Source organism: Phycodurus eques, chromosome 17, assembly GCF_024500275.1.
Source record: "Phycodurus eques isolate BA_2022a chromosome 17, UOR_Pequ_1.1, whole genome shotgun sequence".
Taxonomy (NCBI): domain Eukaryota; kingdom Metazoa; phylum Chordata; class Actinopteri; order Syngnathiformes; family Syngnathidae; genus Phycodurus; species Phycodurus eques.
The window spans coordinates 695867-717700 of NC_084541.1; the positions used below are offsets into that span (position 1 = coordinate 695867).

General features: G+C 46.4%; 2 protein-coding genes across 5 annotated transcripts in view; both read right to left on the bottom strand.

Annotated features, from left to right (window-relative positions):
* abr (ABR activator of RhoGEF and GTPase) overlaps positions 1–11690 on the bottom strand; it is a 103509-nt gene extending 91819 nt beyond the window's left edge. For 2 of the 4 annotated variants that reach the window (XM_061701735.1, XM_061701734.1), the window contains exon 1: positions 10776–11690. In XM_061701735.1, coding sequence (XP_061557719.1) covers positions 10776–11520 — 745 coding nt within the window. In that variant the 5' untranslated portion in view covers positions 11521–11690. Of the gene's footprint in view, positions 1–8921; positions 9080–10008; positions 10055–10775 lie in introns of those variants that run through there. The other 2 variants (XM_061701737.1, XM_061701742.1) reach the window with 2 other exon arrangements.
* A 1364-nt stretch (positions 11691–13054) lies between these two features.
* Positions 13055–21610, bottom strand: aspa (aspartoacylase). The gene is made up of 6 exons (XM_061701746.1): positions 21134–21610; positions 17647–17842; positions 16365–16458; positions 16175–16282; positions 14316–14425; positions 13055–14150 (listed from the first exon to the last, which is right to left on the bottom strand). The coding sequence occupies exons 1-6, from the start codon at positions 21514–21516 to the stop codon at positions 13959–13961; spliced, it is 1083 nt and encodes a 360-aa protein (XP_061557730.1). The 5' UTR covers positions 21517–21610; the 3' UTR covers positions 13055–13958.
* Positions 21611–21834: the final 224 nt, after the last annotated feature.

The following is a 21834-nucleotide window of genomic DNA, read 5'->3' on the forward strand; positions in this document are numbered from 1 at the left end:
GTGTAATTAGGCCACACAGCAGCTCAGCAGCCAATGAATCCATCATCCTCCCACCTACATATTCCCCACACCCCACTCCACCGACCCAAAGCACATCCACCCATCCGACGCGTCGCCAATATTTCGAGTCGTTCCCCTCGGGGCAACGGCGTGTCTGTTAATAGCACAAATTTTCCAGTCACCACCCCACATTTGCCCCCGTCTCCCCCACCTGCTCCCCTCAGCTTCTCGCTGGAATACTAACGAGAGATGAGACTAAAAAGCTATACGAGAAATATGACAATTCGTGTTCTACACAGGCTCTCCATCCCCACTCAACTTTTCAAAGGTCCTTCAATGTAACTCAGTTGTTCATTTATGAGAGAGGATGAGAGACGGTGGAGGTGCACACACAGGAAGAGGAGAGTGATTTTTCTACGCACGTGAAAGGCTTTGAAAAATCTTCATTGGGAGCAGGAGTAAAACAGAAAGAACGAAAGAGAAAAGTCAAGTACACTCAATCACACACACCTATCAGACCAAGATACAAACCACTAAGAGGCATGAGTATTGCAAATTGGTGTGAAGCTTTAAAAAAGTAAATCAATAAATAAATACGGACGTACACCATCCATCCATCCATCCATCCATCCATTTTCTGAGCCGCTTCTCCTCACACGGGTCGCGGGCGTGCCGGAGCCTATCCCGGCTGTCATCGGGCAGGAGGCGGGGTACGCCCCGAACCGGTTGCCGGCCCATCGCAGGGCACATACAAACAAACAACCATTCGCACTCACAGTCACACCTACGGGCAATTTAGAGTCTCCAATGAATGCATGTTTTTGGGATGCGGGAGGAAACCGGAGTGCCCGGAGAAAACCCACGCAGGCACGGGGAGAAGATGCAAACTCCACACAGGCGGGGCCGGGGATTGGACCCGGGTCCTCACAACTGTGAGGCTGACGCTCTAACCGGTCGCCCACCGTGCCGCCGGACGTACACCAATGTTCAACAAATGCTGGAGTGCAGTAAAGCGGTAGTGGCTAGTTTAATTTCATCCGGGACCACGCGCGTAATTCAAAACACTCGTGCCAAATCATCCTTCCCCATTATACTAAACGGAAAATGTATGAGGCCATTATTGCAGTAAAACCGTTTGCTAATATTGTGATGTTCGCTGCCACCATCTAACGCAGGTTAACTCAAGTTTTTGGTAGCAACTCAAGACTGAAACGTCAACCGAGAGATGGCTCGTATCTCCAAAAACACGGACGGTGAAGTAGAGGATAAAGAATGGCCCTTTTTGTGGAGCCACACACCAACGCACCTCCATTTAGGTTATAAATAGAAACATGGAATCTTATCATTAACACGCAACATAAGTTAGCATAATCAACAAGACTAACACCATGTAGTACACTGGGATTTCTGGTGCATATCTTCGTGAGCAGGCTACATTCACTCATATGAGAAAATGATGTCATATTTTTACGCCTATTCTAGCACATAACAGAGGACTATACTGAAGTAGAATTACTGCCATCATGAAATGAAGTATTATCTGATCACAGGGCAAAGCGTTATCAATATAGTATTTGCCTCACCGACATGCACCAATGTCTTCGTGAGGAAGTGTCAACGCTCCTTAGAGACGAGTGACGAGTCGATGGCCGTCACCCACTCGTCCTTTTGTTTTAGTCGTGGCAGGCGGGACCAGCACAGCCATGCATTATTCACAAGCTCGGAGTGCACCAGTGATGATCGTCTGCTTGGTAAATGAGACTTCTTGCAATCACCGAGGGTGTTTTTTTGTATTGTCTGGTACCTGCTTTTTTTTTTTTTTTTTTTTTTAATAAACAAATAAGGGGAAATAGCGCAAAAAGGCCCTCGGGATCATTTTGATCCCAATTGCACGAATACGTCATTTGTCTTCCTTCTGTGTTGTTACTCTACCACTTCAGGTTTGACCAGCATGGGATCACACTAAAAAAGCCATTCTTTTAACAATTGCAGTACCTCTATTCCTGCTTCTGTGCATGTGTGCACGGGTCCCCCGCGTGTGCGCAAACGGCACGTTTTGATAGACGAGATCCTCTCTCACCCTATTTGCCCTGACCAGCCCCCCCAAGTCCCTCACCATCCAATTATGCTGAGCGGCCCTGCCTGCATATCACCACCATAGAGGTGTGTGTGTGTGTGTGTGTTATTTTTCCATATTAAACAAATGTCTCATTTAGGATCAGAGAGCATTGTATTAATGCACGACTGTTATTTATATAATGGAGGAAGGTTTAAAAAAAATAAATAAAAAGTGTGCTGAGGGAGTAGGTGCAAGGGGTGCATGAGGCGAATTATTTGCATAATTATTTTTGATCGATTAGGTCCAATGTGGAAATAATCTGAATGGCGCTGTGATTTGGTAAGCAGCAGAAACACACACGCTGCGTTCAACACAAAGTGTGATTCATACACTACCCGTATATCCCGCTTCCTCATCGCGTCTCGACTCACAAACACAATGTGTGCGACAGTTACCGAACTATGATTTTGTATTGTAACAGTGATTCATTGGGCGTTTGCGGTCTGAGTCAACATTTTTTGCCAAAAAAGGTAAAAAGCCACCATCAGGGGACAAACTTGCCCACTTTACAGAACTGCACATTGTCAACGTGGTAGATGACTGCACTCTAGTGTCTCGTTTCGGCCAGCACACGTTCATAGACGTGGGAGAGGACATTGTCAGTTTCAAAAATAAAAATAAAGGTATTTGTGAGACAAAATAAGCTGAAAAAAATAAGCATGCTGATTTAGATGTATAAATCCACAGCCAAAGATAATACCTGACCCTTTTGATTACAATTACAAGAGAAGATCATTTTGAGGGGAAATCCACTGAGATTCTTGCCCCAAATGAATTATTCCCGGATTTAAAATATGAGCGCATCTGTCAAGAACCAACAGGCAAGTTAAGGTCCGCCTTTCGCCCAGAGTCAGAGTCGTAGAGCATTGAATTGTAGAGTGTGTTTAACAAATGAAGGGCGAAGAAGAAGAATGAAGCGGCCCTTGCGCCCTTTGATTTTTCTGCACGCGGCCTTTGGAGGAAAAGGTTTGGACGCTGCAGACCTATGCTTTGAATTCTGCTGGGAGAAGGAAATGCAGTAGAAATCAAAAGCAATTCTATCATTTGAAAAACATTAACAGCAGCTCTCTATATTCATCCTGTCACTCAATTTCCCGATTATAAACAAACTCTGGGTGCTACACGTCTCCAAACCGCCCCCACCGCCCCCCTTTCGTGTGTGTGCGTGCGTGTAGCACCCACAGCTCAGGGCTTGCTGGGCGTGGTAGAGTGGTCATAGCGCATACTGGAAGGTTTCCGGAGCAGTCCTCTTGTTCCTGGGCCGAGATGCGCAATCCAGTGTGTGATTAGACTTACATCTAATGTTCAATTATATTCAATGTTTAATAGTATTTCAGAAAGGTCGGTATAGTGAGCAAGCATATGAAACGGTCAAAAGAAAAATACTTGTGTCCTGAGGTGAATATAATGTTATTACGACACAAACAATGCTGAGTCACTCGTGTTTCTAAATGGGATCCTACTGACACTTAATACCCAGAGTGAGGGAGGCTCCGGTGACCTATTTGCTTTTCTATCACACAGATATTGTTGGGAAGATAAGCACACTGCGACCAAATTCTCTACACTTATCTTGTAGTACAAGACAGACAGCAGACATCTTCTGGCATGCAATGCATGAAAAACTAGTTTCATTGTGACAAAGGCTGGCTTCAAAATAGACTCATTCTAGCGTGTAGTCCTACAAAAAAAAAAAAAAAAGTCCATTCTCTTTCCAGACCACCAGGGGACCGCATGGCAGCAGAATATGGGTCCAAAACCTATTAGCAGAAATAAAGAAACAGGCTGCTCAAAGGGTTTAACTGTCATTTTACCTTTGGGTTTATGAGGATACAATCATAATCTTTGGGTGGTGACAGAAAAATCGCCTCCATCAGATGACCATCATGGACCGAGTCATCTTAAAGGGAATATTACTGTGATGCAAAATGTACTTTTGAATGGCTTGTATACTCGTAGCGGTCCCTGGAGTGATTGAGTGTCCATCCATAAAACGTGAAAACAAAACCACCATGTAAATCTTTGATTTGTCTATTTTGGAAAATGTGTCTGTGAGTGAGCCATTCTGCACTTGTACCACATTGTTACATAACAGCGGAGCTAATAACAACAACATAATAACCGCTCCACACGGCTTTCTCTGACCGTGACGTGATGGGCTAGGCCGGGTGAAGATCCGGAGCCACTTTCAAGAGACGGACGACCAAGCAGTCTACTCTTGCAAGTAGAAGCTGCTGTAGTGATAGCGCCAGGGCCCCGCCCCTGCTGGTCATGGTACCGAAAGCCAGTCTCCCTTATGGATCCACGTATAGTCGTTTACTTGCATTAGACAGGCCAATTTCAGCGAGACAAGAAACAGGGTATGTAAAGTTTTGACTCTGAAATGTACAAAAGTAAATGAATTTTGCCCTTAACTATATGCAATACCTTAAGTACAGCAACAAATCATCTGGTACTTCAACTTCTACTGCCCATTGTACTTTTTAAACAAGAACACCAGCGAATCTGAAAAAGACATTGGCTTGTCGCGAAGGATACAGGCTGACGAGAGGCGGTTGGAGAACGGCAGTAGCCGTGTGGAAGCACAAGGTCCGAGCCAAGTCTCCTGCCATTGAGGTGGTGGTTCATGCAGCACAGGAAAACATTTTCTCCACCGGTCTGGCCAAGGTTACCGTCATGACACAGTAAACCCAGAAATCAATATGACTTCTCCGACTCTCGTGGAAGTAGCGGACCAAAACACACGCGTCAGTGAATGCACGGTGCGCATACAGACCACGCCGGAGCCTATCTGAAGCCGTGTCTCTGTAGTTGTAGTACATGTTGTTCTTCCAACACACCCACACAATGAGGGAGGTTTGCGATAATACCTTTGTCTCTACAATGTTTAGCTACCAGGAAGCGTGTATGTACTGTGATGACTTTTCTGACATTCTCTCTTATTATTCTGATTATATCGCAACACCACAGCTACATCGTCGAGCAGTAAGTACGATGTTTGCAATGAGTTGTGATTCTGTGGTGGCCGTCACATTCTTCCTTTTTGCAGTCACTGATACCCTTCTGTGATGTAACAGTACCTCAGAAATAAAAATAAAAACGAAGAAAAAGTACGTGTCTTTATCTTATTAATTAGCTAAGCCAGGCCGAACCCAACTGGAACAGACCAACGCAGAAAAATGACAGTTGGCGACTCACGTCCGCACATTGAGCTCTGCATATCTACAGGCGTGCTGTGACGGAAAACGTCTATTGGGTTTAGAGGCTCCATGCGCAGTATATGGTGCTGTATTACTTGTATTAAACCATAGAAACAGAGCGTGATTCTCAAGGAAGAAGCGGTCTGCCACAAAGAGAGGAAGTGGGTGAAAATAAAGGACAGAGTCTGGATATTTTGAGAGTCTGCTTCACCCCGAGTCACTGACTGTACCCAGCACGCCCCGTAAATCGCTTACATGCATTTTGCCGACAGAGTGCACCCTTCACTATTTCAGCCACACTGTTACGGTATATACTTGCATTGGTCGGCGGTCGCCATCTTAAAAACGTGTAAACCTGCTCGGTGTGACCTTAAATAGTTCATCCTTGAAATCAGGGGTGTCAAAACAAATTTTCACCAAGGGCCACATTGGCCCTTGGTGAAAATTAGGTAGATTTCTACCTTTTTTTTTTCCAGGTAGAAAAAGTAGTAAATGTCATTATACCCCCCAACATATTGTTAAATACATGTATTTATTGTGACTTATTGCCCTGGTATTACAACATGAATCCCAATAAACCCTTGTTGCTCATCAATAAACCAAACTATTTAATAAGTAAATAAAGAATATCTCCAAACCCAAGTTATGACTCACTTTTTTGTTACGCTTGACAATTTTGAGAGTTAGCATTTTAGAAACACAAAAAGTGCAAAGGGAATACCAATACCACACGCTCATGAGAAATGTGTGAATAGTGAACATTGTAAAAATTCACCTGCATGAATACAGAAACCCGTGAACACAGCGGCAGAAAAACAAAAAGTGCGTTTCCCAATCTTTCTTGAAAAACTCTATCCAAACAATACATCTACAACAGGCCGAAGTCACATCCCCTATCCTCAGCGGTCACTCACGGAAAAGATGAAGTGACCGAAAAGGGTTTGGTCGTCAGACAAGGAAGTGACCGAGGGTGAATCGGTCAACTGACAGGGAAACGGGAAGATACTCGAGCCCCCTTCTTTCACTTTAACACATTTTAAAACCGGCTCGGTGCAAGAGGGCGCGTGGGTAACAGGTCTACTATCAAAAGGAGAACGGGAGCAGCTTCTTGCAAATCATGTTATTCAATGCTCGTCGTTGGGAGCAATTCATCTGAGGGGTCGACTTTCTGGGTTCAAAAGCATTTTTTTTTTTTTTTTTCGTTTTGCGCCACCTGCTTCGGTAAGGTTGTACCTCAGCCACTTTCTTAACTTGTTAGTAGGGCTCGATTTTAATTCATTTGTCTTCGTCCTAGAGGTTGAACCAACTGTTCGACGCATCGACCTTGCCTCTCCGCAATGATGGCCACAGCTTGAGTTTGATTAATCGCCAATCACGTGTTTTGGACACGGACGGCGGATTCCTCGCTGAAATCGACAGCTGGTGAGTTACCACAGCCAACTAGCTGCGGTGCCTCAAAGCCAGCGTGTGGAAATATTTGATTCAAAATGAGACCACTTGAAAGACACGCAAGTCTATCCTCAAATAGAACAAGAGCACAAGTGCTAAGCACACGCACCCACTAGCTAGCTGATGAGCAGTCTTAAATCTTTACATCAGCTGTCAGCAAAGACACCAAACACCCTCCCGTCACAGCAAAAACACAATATACTTGCACAATAAAATGGAGAACAGCCATGATCGCTCTATAATAAAAATGAACACTTCATGTCGTCAAAGAAAACATCCCACTAGTGTTGCTGACCGGCTCCAGCAGAGACGCAAGCAATGCTTTCTCCTCGCACTGGCCCCAGTCCCCCAATTCACTCACCCAATCACAATCACAGATACCTTCAGGGTCTCAAAGACAGTCACGTCATATAAACCTCTTGCAACAATCCATGTAACACAACCGAAGGTTGCCTACAATATATTATTAGAAAACCATTCCCTCCTCCTTTAATTTTTGTAAACATACGCTAACCTTACCCGCCGTAGCAAGTTCCGACCCTGTAGTTGTGTCACATGAATTGGTGTTTCAGTTGTGCAAATTCCGACTGTACCGTGAAGGTATCTGAATGTGATCGGAGGTTTACTGCTCAGTGACTGTTTTTTTTTTTTTTTGTCTGTCAAGGTCCTTCTGTCTCCAAAGCGTTCTCTGTCCATTGACCGTCTGCTGTCGTACTCGAGCGGCTCCGACTACCGGAGACAAATTCCTTGTGTGTTTTTTGTCAAGAGGATTCTGATTCTGATTCTGATTCTGATGAGCAAGTGTCTGTGTAACTCAGAACGGCAGGTAGAGCGAGTGAGTTAGTGAGCGAGCGAGCTTGAGTTCGGAGCCTCACAAAGCTAAATGAGAATGGAGAGAAAACAAATGTCAACAATGAAGTCGTTCGACCCCTAGTTTGTCTCCAGTTTTCATTTTGCTTTGAATGTATTTATTTGGGGGTTTTGCACCTTCGGTAGTTCAAAGGGCATCCCCCACTGACTTGCATAGTTTACACTAACAACATGCCTACGACGGGAGAGGAGCTAGTTTACAAGAGCAGACGAAGTGCTGTCAAACTTAAATATAGCAATCACATGGCTAACTTTTCAAAACAGCGACCGGGGAGTCTCATTCCCTTTACGAAACAGACGATGGTCATCATTTTCACATGATTTACAATCCGCAAATATTTTAAAGGCGTGCGAGAGCTGGACAAGAAACACGGATGCGCCGAGCCATGCAGTTTGACCGCTCATTTGATTATGTTTCGTATGATTAGGGATTGTGTTTCGATACGTTTTGACAAAAGGAACACTTTTCACATGATCTGTAACGAAAACAATTGTATTATTTCTGCGGAAGTCGAGGCAAGTTAATACTGGGGAAACAATTGTTTGATGTTGGGATGAAGCAAATCTGAGAAGGGGGAAAAATGTGATGGTCAGTTTGCTTTTTTGACAAGTGAAGGAAGGGTGGGAAAAAAACTGCTTTTCAATTTAAAGGCCAAATAACCCAGCCCTGCTTCCCATAGTTCCACTTTCAGCAGCGAAGCACTGGGCCCGCTGACGTCAGCCGGCTCCAGGGGGAACAGCGTCATCGAGCCGAACGTCAATGGCGACTGGTCGCCGGCAAGCCACTGCAGTTCTGGTATTAATGTGCAGATCTAGGCCGTTTACCGCCGGCGATGGCTTTGACAACAACGCTATAGTATAACAAGAAACACGGGCAGATTGTGACTTGTGAGCACGCGCCTGTTCTAACATTAAACCATGTTTGAACACAGATCATGTCATACGTTGAACTGTGCACAAGCCCGCAGGCTTTTTCCCCATTCAAAGTAGCAATCGTGTATTTCACACCTCAGATGCAGAACTGCGCTCGGTGCACTCAAACACTCCATTTCCTGGGCGAGCAGTGATGCTGCAAAAAACCACATCTCTGCGTCACAGCTGAGGCATCCTGTCTGCCTTCCTGCTCAGCCCCAACATAGAAATTAACATTCATAAGATTCAACACCCACACACACACACACACACGGTCTCAAGCACACCGCAGAATGGCTTTACTGCACAAAAACAAAAACATTTTAAAGTAACCTCTAGACAGGAAAAGAGACATACAGAATATATCTTACTTTCATTCTTTTCCTTTACTTTGTCATTCTTTTCTTCTTTTGTAACGTAGTAAACACAGGTGCTGTTTAAGCTGTCATCCTACCCACCCTCTGCTATCTTTCAAATTTTACACTACACATTGTTGCTCTCCCTGTTCCCCAGTTGCACTTGCAGTCCAAGACGAGCCTGAACAAGTTTTGCTTAGAGAGAGAGAGAGAGAGAGAGAGAGAGAGAGAGAATGAGAACTCAGGGGGGGGGGGGGGGGGGGGGACGTGTGACATGCAATATTCACTCTACGCTCTTTGGACAAAAAAATTGTTTGTCGTCTGTTACCCTTCATTTCCGGAAAATTCAAAGTTCTACACCGTCAGCTAGTTTGGAAACTCAGCAGGCCCCACCGAGATTACCACCAACATCCCAATGTGGACAACAGGACAAAACACAGTAAACGTCATGTTTCACGAGATGTAGTATGGCTTTAATCGTCCGTTTTCATTTGGGTGCATTCCAACTCCAAGGGAAGAGTGAAAAATGTGCATTTTTTTGGTTTGTGTTTTATCTCGGCATTTCGCATCAATGTATTGTGTGTGTTCGAGGTCCTTCCGGGTTGGCAAAGTGTTTTCGGAGTAAACCACAGTAGATTATTCTGAAGGGGGGTCTGCTGCACAATTGCACGGCTACTCACACTGAAATCGGTCACTCAATATTCGAAACGCCACTGTGCTGTTAATCAGGAACCCGAAAGACAGGGGATCGACCGATAGTGAACTTTAAGGTATGCGTGAGCGGTGGACGATTATGTACAAATGCATCGGTCCCGTGAACACGAACCGGGCCCGGCACGAGCTCACGGCTGTCGCTCGGCCGAGCGGCCCCGACCGTTCCCGTAACTTCCCGCACCTCCCGTTGTCTTCGGCAACGAGACTTTCTAATCATTAGTCCGGCTGCCAGAGCACAGGAAACAGTCCTGCTGGGCAACGAAGATTGGATAGATAAAGCAGTTTACAGTAAGTGTCTGTGAATTCCCTTGACGGCTACAAGAATGGGAAACCAACAATGGCATCGGGATGACTGCAAAATTAAACTTCTACGATCATAAATAGTCACCAAGAAAGTGGCGCTCTTGAGTCAGTCTGAACAATACGTAAGCCATTCCATTCCATCCAGCCGAAAGACGTAGTCTCTCCGGCGTGTCCCGGGTCGTCCCCGGGGTCTCCTCCCGGTGGGACGTGCCCGGGACACTTCACCGGGGAGGCGCCCCGGCCGGCCACCTCATCTGGCTCCTCTCGTACTCGAGGAGCAGCGGCTCTACTCTGAGCTCCTCCCGGGTGACCGAGGGGAGAGCCCGGACACCGTGCGGAGGAAACTCATTTCGGCCGCTCGTTCTTTCTCGTGACCGAAAAAACGAGATCGGTGAGGGGAGGAACGTAGATCGACCGGTACATCGAGAGCTTCGCCCTTCGGCTTCGCTCCTTCTTCACCACAACGGACCGATACAAAGTCCCCATCGCCGCGGACGCCGCACCGATCCGCCTGTCGATCTCCCGTTCCGTGCTTCCCTCAGTCGCGAACGAGACCCCGAGATACTAGAACTCCTCCACCCGCCGCCCTTTTCCGACCGAGGGCCACGGTCTCAGATTTGGAGGTGCAATAATCATCCATAATTTTCTTATTCTGTAGTAGACCATCGTATAATTGGTCAAGATAATCATTTGGAGACCTCAGACAATCTCTGACCAAATCTCAAATGAGGCCAAATTAGTATTGTGATCAAGCAGAGAAAAGTTGGGAAGCGGTACGGAAAATGGAGGGCTGGATGTTTCGTCATTAAATGTTGATTCTGAACTGCCGACACATTGCTGTCGGAAGAGTACCTGCGGACGAGGAGTCTTCGTGCTCGGAGCTGAGGTCGCCGTCGCTCCTCCCGTCAGGCGTGCTCCAGCCGGAACCGCGTCCGACATGCAGGAAGGGCGGAGACACGCGGCCGTCGTCCCCGGAGTCCAAGTCTTTACTCGGGCGGAACGGCCGCCGGGTGTCCGGGTGATGGCCGCCGGGTGTCCTCTGCTTGTCGCCGCTCGCAGCCTTCGGTAGCAACAGGTTATTCCTGACGAAATTCTCGTTGAGCTGCAAATCCTCATACTCGCGGTCGCTGCTGTCGGCGTTATTGGTCGTCTGAGTGGGGTTCGGTCCCGGCTGGCTGGGCTTCCGTGGCGGGACGGGGACGGGGACGGGCTTGCCCGTCTTGCCGCTGAACCTGCTCCGCTCGCGGCTGAAGGAGGTCGCCGCGCTCGCCGGCCGGGGCGTCCCGCCCGCCGGCTCGCGCACGTCGCCCTGTCGCCGAGACGACCTCCAGTCGCCACTGCCGGGACTCGCGAACGTGTCGGCGTGTTTGCCGCGACGAGGCTCCGCCGCGTTCTTCCGCTGTCGCGCCACGGTGGTCTGCAGGTAGATCACCTTGAATTTCTCCTCGTTCAGAGTCTTTTGCAGCCGCTTCAGGTTGACTTTGGAAGCCTCCAGCTGCGACTCGATGTCCTCCATCGAATTCAAGTTCATTTGCGGGACTTCGCCGTCGGGGAATTCATTCCGCCAGTGTTTGGCGAATTCCTCCTGCTCCCACATCGTTGCTGTCGTTCCCAAAAACGGTGCCGTCAACTCCGCGTTCTCACCTGGCGCCTGCGGCGTAAACGTCCAATTGGGGGCTATCAAACGGACCACTTGACGACCATCTTCCAACCTCCGCGCGACGCAAGCGTGCACCTTGTGTGCGGATGTAGTTTGGGCTCGCAGCTGAAAACTTTCAACACTTCCTGTATCGGCCGCGTTACCTTCAGGAGCTAATTGGTCAAACGTGGGTCGTTTTTCGTTTGGTTTTTTTTTTTGCTGTCGTGTTCCGAGTGACTACAAGCAGATGAGACACGCGTTTAAAGCCATCAAATAGTGCTCGTTTACCACCGGGATTAGCGCTTCCAATCACGGCTCGTATTGTGAAAATCTGTAAAAAGGAAAAGATGAAGCGAAGTACGAGGAACTGTCACGATTAGCAATCCGAGAATTACACACAGAAACACGCATCTAATATCATTCAACAAATAGATACTCGATCAGTCACGTGGTCGTTGATAGCTCATTCCTCTGTCTGGAACGCTATTACGTTGAGTTCCCCAAAAGTCCCAGCTACCATGAACGCACCCTTTGACTTGATTCTATGACTCTCCAGCTCGGGTTGGTTCAAACGTCAACAAGTAACCTAAACGACACGAGTACTAGTACGACTGCTTATAGTATGCAAACTGGAATTCCGTGATGAAATCACTGAAACAATGAACAAACACAAAGAAAAACCCACGGATGAATCGTAACCGTGCTCGAGGAATACATTGTTCTGATTGAATTTCAAAAGCACAATTTCATTATGATACGTGGTCTTGATAAAAACGGAGAAGTCGCAATGAAAGTGGTCAAGGAGGGAAATTGTCATGCAAAATTTGAGCGGGTTCGTTTATTTGAGAACTCAGTCTTCTAAAAGCATTTCTCTCTTGCCAGCGTGAAACATCAAGCATCTCAATGAAGGCCTGGTCACCACTAACCCTTTTAGATATGACTCATAAAATCATAAAGCAGGAAGTGTATGAACCACACGAATCTGGTAGCGCTCAGTTCCTCGGCAAAGATCAGCTCATCAGTGATCTCAGATTTCGAGACTTCCGTCAGGGTCGGTTACAAGGGGGCCCGTGTCGTTGTTGTCCAAGTACGAGTTCAAATGCAAAAAATATAACAAATGCTCAAATGACAGTTGAGCAGTACATTTGTTGGTGTAGTTCTGGGAGAGGGGCAATTAAATTAGATAGAGGCACGTTTGCCTGCTTCATGTTAGGTCGTTGAAGGCTGTAAATTGTTTAAGAAAAAAAAAAAAAAAAAATCATCCTTAGGTGCCCTACGATTGGTTGGCGACCAGTCCGGGGTGGAGCCCAGCCCGCCTCTCACCCAAAATCAGCTGGAATAGGCCCCAGACCCAAATGAGGACAAGCGCCATAGAAAATGGATCGATGGAGGTTTTCCCACATGAGTGTGACGCCCTCGTGTGACTGCTGGCGCTACACACCGAAAGACAACCAGACGACATTCAAATCACCACATGACGATGACAGCCGGCATCGATATTTGACATTTATTTTTGGGACTATTTCCACAGGATTGAAAGGACAGTGAACTTTGATTCTCGTATAAATGGTGGCAACACGTAAAATGATGAAACATTATTACGATGAGACCACAAGGATACCCTTGATGACGACAAAGACATCAAAACGTAAAAACTATCTACATCTGACTTGAGAACAGCTACACAGTACGAGAATACCAAAATAGACACATATTACTTTTTCATTTTCATTGTGTAGAGAAGGAAGGAGCATACAGTGTATACTGCATTCTTATTATTAAAATACCTGTATGTTATTATCAAACACATCAACTTCAATTTGGCAGTGCAATTTAGTCTTTTTTTTTTAAGGCAACAATAGGATTAGGAGCACCACAGATGCAACCACAAAAGTTACAGGCAAATAGTTTCAAAGGCCACAAATAACCTCCCGGGATCTTACAAATATATTCATGAGGAAGACAAATCACTGCGGCTGGGGGGTCAAAGGTTGCAGGTTATGATCCCCAATTGGCTTCCTGAGCATAAAAAGGAAATGTACAGCAACTAATCATAAAGCAGGAACAAATCAGGCCTTTAATGATTAACCTCGAGATTTAATCTCATAAAAGGATTGATTTAATCAAAAGTATATTTTTTAAATAACTATCATAAATTAACCACAAATACTGTACCTTAAATCTTCAGATTAAAGACTCGTCACAGCAAAGTCTTTGCCTTGCAAAGATTCCACGTTCTTTGCATAGTTAACTGATTTTCTGTCATTAAGTGCACAAAAAAATAAAACCATTGAGCAGAAGATGGCATCGATTGTTATGTGAGGAAGAAAGTGCAAAAGATATATACAAATTGTTGTGGTGGCTCACGTGCGCCCTCCGAATCCACGGTTTTCTTTTCATGCTTTTCTGATGGCGCTTGCCACTAGAGTTTCTCGTCTAGTGGTCACAAATGCCTGTTGTTTTTCATAATAGGCTGCCTCATTAATAAACGTGGGATAAACAGTGCCGGCGCCTTGGTAGGGAACGGTCTTCCCATCAAATGTTTGGAACATCGGGTCGCCCGGGTTCAATGGCTCCCAGTCGCAGTCCTGCAACAAAAACAATCCCAGCAAGGGGGGAGAAGTGACTTGAGTGTGCTGCTCGATGTAACATTCATTCATTATATTGTGACTTTTCACAACAAAGACCACGTTTTGATTTCCTCGACAAGAATGATTCCCCCCCCCCCCCCCCCCCCCCCCCTTTCTTTCTACCTGCAGATTGGGGTGCACCATGGCAATAATGTTTCCATTGGCGTCTCTGGGGTAGTCAACCCTCTCTGAAACCCGGAAAACTTCCACTGTACAGGACGGAAATTCCATGCCTAAACAACACACAGCAAACAACATTCCAAACATGTTCAAAGCCTCTCTGTTGAACTGATCAAAAAGGCGTCAGAAAAAAAGGCCTCATAGGCTGAGCTTGTCAGGTTGATTCATGGTGATTGTTCCACATTTGATTTATCGTACGGATCATGATCCCTCAAGGGGATTGTATTTTGCACATCACACATAGGCAGGAACGCAAGGAGAGATGTCAGAGTGAAAGGGCGAACAATTGGTGCTGCTCTCCTCGAGCTCAGTTTGGGGCGGTTCAACGCTTTCCTCAAGGGCACTTCAACTGTCGTCAAGAAACACACCAGCATCTAGTTGTCCGTAGCGGGACTCTCAGCCGGTGAGCCTCCAACCTTTTATATGTTGAACATTTTGTGTATCCCTAATGGACGGTTTTAAGAAAACCATATTCATCAAACAAAACATCGGATATGCCTGAATTGAAAAGCGGGATGAATCATTTCTAATATAATTTGTCCGTGGGTACAAAGAGTAACCACGGTATCTAAAGTGAACTCGAACTTGCCCTGTGAACACTTTCCAGATGCACTTTGTGTTTATTCACAAAAGCACAAATAAACCTGAGGAGAAATGTTGAACGTATTCCCCTTCCAGACTAAAATAATAATTCAAGCAAAACAATCTTATCATAGTTGATGTTTGAAAAAAAAAGATCCCTTTTACTGTGACCTCGTACACCTGAACAAGTTCTCTCTCTTTTGAGGGCAGGATCAGCGATTCGTCACCGACCGAGTCACATCATTTATCAGCTTCGCCGGCGTGGACCGGAGACAGAAGATTGCCACACCGTTGGCACGAAAGACGCAAGCTGACCAGCTCCTCACAAGCAAACTATTCAACAGCAGCCCAGTTTGGGGGCAAAAAAACAGACTGCAAGCTGCAACTCACACTTGGCACACGCAGCTTGTTTACGTAAAAGAGCTAGGAAACGATGGCCTCGCTGCACGTAAACATCGAACACGCTGTACCGAGCCGGAGGGTCGCCACCGAGCTAGTTAGAGGTGCTAGTGCAGGTGCACGTGGGCGAATTGGTGGTGCGCCTGTGGGCAACTTGTCATCTCTCATTGTGCGTCTTATCAGGCTGAGAAGCATGCAGACGGACAAAACAGACTGCCTATTATGCTATTGCGTAACACTTTGTGAATAACCAAACTAAACTAAACAATAGTACAACCTGAACCAGAAGTTACTGTTCTGAAGTGGTCAATAGGATTGGGCACTGGCTATATTTCCTCGATCGAATATGGAAAAGTGAACAATGAATCGAATCAATGTTATTTTTATGTACTATTGTTTCGAGGGTGTTTTTCCACATTTGGTTGATAAATAAATATACAGTAAATAAAAGCCCTTCGATTGGCTGGCTGATAGGCTCCAGCTCCCTTGCGACCCGAATAAGGACAAGCGGTGTACAGTAGAAAATGGATGCGGAGATGGACGGAAAGCCATCCATCCATCCGTTGTCCATGATTTTAGTCGGAGTACCCGCAGAAAACCCACGCGAGCACAGGGAGAACATGCAAACTCCACACAGGAAAGCCAGAACCCAGATTGGAACCCCCGAGCTCAAAACTGTGAGGCAGACATGCTAACCACTGCCACGGATTCTGTATTATTACCTTGCAGAGCTATTATTAGGATTATTATGATTACGGTTACGATTCTTATACCCACAAGTCTGGCATAAGACTAAAGCTGCGATGCAATGTCTGTCTTACCTTCATTAAACAAAGCGATGAAGTCCAGAGCATGTTTCAGTATGACCCTCATGGCTTCAAATATGTTACTCCTCAAAACCCCTTGGGGCTGAGGACCCACCTCCAAGCCTAAAACAATAATGACAAAGTATGCAGCTTTTCTACCCGCTTTACAGGCGTACATACAGCTGCTCGCATTTGAGAAACTCACCAACGGGATGTTTGGCTACCGAGCGGGAAGTGGAATATTTCAGAAGAGGATGTTCGTTTAGCAGAACGAGACAACCGGCGGGAGCCGTGGCTTTCTGCAACACACCCAAAAAGATTATACAAAGGGAGTTACAACATGGTACTGCGCAGAAGACTCGAGCCAACGATAGCTTTGTCACTTACAAGGCACTCAGAATTCCAAATGTAAATATGTACCCCCAGAAAATGATTGGACGACGTTAAGTAATTAAGACGTGCTTACTTACATTAAAAAATATATTTTAAAAATGCAATAACAACAACAACAACAAATCCATACGGCCATACATAAATAATTAGACTCCCAGAATCAAGTTTAAACGTTATGAGAATTAGGTCATATTTTTATGAGAACGCATAATATTATCAGACAAGTCACTTTACAAGGAGTAGGGAAGGTGAAATCGGAGCGGATATAAGGATACAACATTATCCTGCCGTAGTGGATTGTGGTGTGGGTACTATTAAAAAGGATTTGTCCTCTCAGGATCATAAATGTTAACCATGTCGTTAGCCCAATTACATAATAATAATAATAATAATAATAATAATAATAGCATCATTGAAAAAAAATGTCCCGTTTTCAGAAACTGTTGAAATATGACTTAGGATGCTAAATATTTGATTGATGTCAAATACGTCGAAGCAATGCGAAGCTCGTGCTGCGGCCACACACAAATAGAGGAGCAACTGTCGAGTGTTTGCCTCACAAGTCCATCCATCCATCCATTTTCTTTACCGCTTATCCTCACTAGCATTTACCGTAGCAAAAATGATCAGGAGAAGAGTTTGCAATTGCAAACTTCCCCAATTTCTTCTTCTTTGAATTTTCCGGCAGTCTGTATGCCCAGGCTGTGGCGTAAGGTCCTATACAGGCGCAGCGCTTATACGCCAGGGCCTTTACGGACGAACGAACAGCGAGATGTGAAAATGGTTTGCACTGGTCGGCGGTTTTCTCTCTTGGTAATCAGTAAAGATAGACTCAACCACTTCCAGTTGGAGCTTAACTGAGGTCACAAGGGGCCAAGTAATAACTAATGGCATAACCACGTGTGTTTGTTAAACAGTAAAAGAGCTTACTAAAGCTCTGCGTAGACGCTTGGCCCATGTTACACATTAACTCTTTAGCACATGGAATAATATGAAAGATGAAGCTGAGCGGAAGCAATTCAACTCGATGCTCCATTTGTGGAGCTTAAAAACAAACAAACATATTGACGAATGGACCATAAGCAATACTAAACCTTTATGTAGTTCATCATCTGCAGATTGAAGTGGTCTTTTGAGTTCTCCAGAATGAGAGTGCAGCCCATATTCGACGTGGTGTTGTGGAGGTCAAAGATGACATCGTAGGCCTCCGGGCTTCCTTTCGGGCCAAACAGTCTGTTGATCTCCTGAGCTCTCTGCACCTCGTAGGGTAACTCCTTGCCCCCGGAAGCACTGAAGTACACGCACCATGAGAAAACTATTGCTGACGGCATTTGCATTTGGTGCTAGTTGATTTACAGCACGCAGAGCGGCAGGAAAACTAAGCAAGAAGCCAGACGTTTCCACAATCAAGGATATTTTTAAGGAATGCTGTTTTTTTTCTTCGATCAATGATCACTGAAAACACTAGCAGCCCTGTGAGTGATCAATCAAGTAAATATTCATGTTAATGTCGAAACCCAAACTATCCATTACGTATGAGCTTTACAGAACTTCGACATATCTTTGCACAAAGGGGGGAAAACTAAGCACGGAAGTCAAACGTTACACAATGCAATCTACCAGTGATTAATGAATCAACTCATTTGGTTCGGAACTGATCGTTGATGGGTGTCTCGAAGCGATGGAGGCCAAAAGGAGCGCACTAAAGTACTTTTTGATTCAGTCGGAATCCAATTTTAACTTGAGTGTATCATGACAGCCCTAATGCCAGCTGCTGGTTGATAAAACATGGCCAAGTATGGATTTTTGCTTCCCCCCCCAAACGCTCTCATCCCTCCACCATTCCATAAACAGGGAGCGTTACGTATGGTGCCGACAGACGACATTTCGAGCCAAAGAACGAGTTCGCGCGGTGGTGTCAGAATACGTCACCGCGAGGTAAACGCAGGTACGCTGAGTTACTGCACTGCTTACTGTTTGATATTTGAGTGCTTGACATACAAATATTTCATGTAATTATGACTTTACTACTGCGTTAGCCTAGCTTGATGAAAGCTGACGGCGTGTCCCGACAAATGCGTACAAATTCTTGTTAGAGTTGTATTCCTACGGCGGCAACGTCGGTCGTAGTTTCTTCGTTCCGCGCAAACACAGAAAGTTTTGAAATACTGCATGAAATATGAACAACTCTGCAAGTGGCAATATATAAAAACACTTGTGCCACATGTTCCATTATGGACGAGCTGTATGGGACAGTACTGGGCCTCCTTTTGTGAAATGTCATTCTCCCCTGTGTGGCCTACGTGCTCCCAATGCTCCTTAAGAAGCCCGTTTCGAGCCCTTGCCGGGACTGACCTTTACAGCTAAAATGAGAGCTGCTGTTATTTTTCTCACTCTTATCTGTTTTAAAGCATTTCCAAATGACACCACGTCGAGGACGTTCTCCAACTTACTGTACAACAGCACCTCTCCCGCCCATATTGTTTCTGCGTGCACTTTGTACTCCTATTTTCAGCGACTATCTGCCATTGTCCTGAGCGCCCGTGCATGGGCACACAAGCACAGTGGCTGTTGATGAGTTGTGAAAGCGCACAGATGGAAACTAAAAATCAGCTTGAAGTTGTCAGTCTATCTATCGCAGGCTCTTTTTAGCAAGCGTCTGAGCTTCTTACGTTGCCCTCAGGAAAAACACCAAAGCATTTTTTTAAGCTGGATAAACTGGATATATGGAAAGATCAAACTGTAAGAACGACGAAGCGACGACAGACTCGTTCCACCTCGGCTTGGCGCGGCCTCTCGGTCTTGATTAGCCATTCATTTTCAATTGCGCTCGTCCTCATGACGGTCACGGGTAAGCCGGAGCCTATCCCGGCTGGCGTCGGGCGAGAGGCGGGGTACACCTCGGATCGGTCTACCAGTTCATCGCAGGGCAAATTAAAAGCCGCACTCACACTAACAGGACAATTTAGTCCTCAATTAAACTAACGTGCGTGTTTTTTTTTGAATGTGGGATGAAGCCGCGGTGTCTACAAGCGTGGGGAAGGACGTGCAAACTCAAAGAGATTCCAACCTCGAACGTCAGAACTAAGAGGCGGACACGCTAAGCAATAGTTCACCGTGTTATCCCACTCTCGAGCATCCCTTCACTTTCTACAGCGCTCGTCTTCGTTAGGGTCGCGGGCGATTTGGGGCGAATAGCGTAGACCGTGGGCTGGTCGCAAAACAATCGCAGGGCACATTTGGACTTCACTTCACTTCACTTCACTGAACATTCACGTTGAGGAAGCGGAGCGCCCGCGAGCACATGGAAAACGCGCAAACGCCACGCAGGAAGCCCAGAGGCGAGATTTCAAGCCTTTACCCTCAGAACCGCGATGCAGACGTGCTGGCCGCTCGCCCGCTTATGGGAAACGGGAAATGATCCGGTTTCGCCGAATTGGAGGGCCGAGTATCGTTCGAACATCGCGTTTCAATTGGATTGGGATTATTAGCGTCGATAGACTGATCTATTTTCTGGGGGTTGTGATTCGATGAGATTTGATGATGATTGCAATGCTTCGGTATCAATTCTGTGACCATGTGGTATGTCACCTCTCATTTTTGAGGACTACAGCTGCAAAGGAAAGAGAGAAAAATACACAATATTTGTGGATATGGAGTACAAAAGTGAAAAACACGATAGTTCTGTATAAACACGGAAAGAGGAACGTGCCCGTCAAACAGAATAGGAAATTGCAATGCCAATTGTTTGAAAATGTGCCTGGCACAGCTTCCAAAAGATCTTACTTTTTTGCCAAGTCCCTGTGTTCCAGTTGTACTGGGAATCCCAAAATGAAAAGTTGAAGGCGATGGCAGCACGCTTCCGCTCCTTGCTTCGGTCAGCAGTTTGTTGTTTTAGGTGGAGCGCAACTTCCACCCATACAACGTGAATCTACACGCACAGGGGGTGAATCGAGTCAGAGGATGAGCGAAATGGATATTGAAACGCGGAGAGGGATACCGCGATATTTCTCCCCACCCTGACTTAATCGGTTCGAACTACAAATCACGTTTGCGTGCGAGCGACGTATGGTGACAGCAATGAAAAGCTCTTCCGCTAGATGGCAGAAGGGGCAACGAAGCCGCGGATCAACTTTCGGAAAGGTCAACACCTCGCTCCGCCACTCGATCCCTCGGAAAAGGACCCTGAAGCCTGGCATCGATAAATCGACTTGGAACGTGACGAGGCGACGATATTAGCCGAGCCCATTAGGCGTGCGCTGCTGCCTGAGGGCGCGCGCCAGCCAGGCCCAGGGCGTCGCAGAAGACTTCATTTGACGCCAAAAGGACATTGGGGCTCGGGGATTGATCGTCTTCCATCCGTTTGGGCGCACTCGGTTCTACTGACGCTCCGCGGAACACGTCGACAGCACGCGGGCACGATGGCACGATGGCACTCCGTCTCGCGCCATGTCATCTCCTCGACGAAGCGTTGTGATAAAAGTTCATTCCGTTTGTTTGTCGTTCAGACGCCAATAACGGCGCACGACTTCGCGTGTCCTCGCCATCCACTAACCCTACACGGCGTACGGGCGCTTTTACCTGAGGTTTTCTGGCGTGAAAGCTCGGTTGAGGTCGGTGTCCACGTATCTGGCGCATTTCTCCACAGCCCTGGGGTTGGTGATGAAAGGCTTGGTGTCGACGGTCTTCCTTTGGATCTCGGCGCCGTTCTTCATCCACAGGTTGACGAGCGTCACGCCGGACATCTCGTTGCCGTGAGTCCCGCCGAAGATCGCCACTCTGCGGGCCTCGTTGAAGCGCGCGCTGCCGTTGGAGGCGGAAGACATGGCCGGGCGAGTTGCGACGGGGACAAAAACACAAAGTTTCCGACAGGAGGCCGGCACTTCTGGACGCTGTGTTTGTAAAAGGCCGACTGTGTCCGCGGTGGCCGCCTGCTCATTGGAGTCAGCCGCCGTGAACGACATAATAGCCACCTGGACTGCTGTCGGTCATGCTGTAAGGTGGCAAACGTTGCAGGAGACCTAATGTCGCGGGTACATTTCCGGGAAAGTCTCTTCAAAATAAACTCCCGTTGGACGTGGTGAAGACCGGACAAAACGAGAAGATGTGACTTCCGGTACGGTACCTTCATATTAAAGCGACGTCACATTCCACAAAATTACTGGACCTACTATAGGGCGTTCCATTTATTTACGCTGCTTCTCACTTCTCGATACACCACAGCAAGTTACAAGCGCAAGAAAATGGGAAGAGACAGAAAAGTGCTTGCCACACGCTGCTGG

Coding starts and splice junctions, on each gene's coding strand:
- aspa (XM_061701746.1), bottom strand. CDS start 21,516: ATGTCGTTCACGGCGGCTGACTCCAATGAGCAGGCGGCCACCGCGGAC. Junction 16,459..17,646: donor AGATGATGAACTACATAAAG/GTTTAGTATTGC, acceptor GGTGTGTTGCAG/AAAGCCACGGCTCCCGCCGG. Junction 14,151..14,315: donor TGGTGCACCCCAATCTGCAG/GTAGAAAGAAAG, acceptor TTTTTGTTGCAG/GACTGCGACTGGGAGCCATT.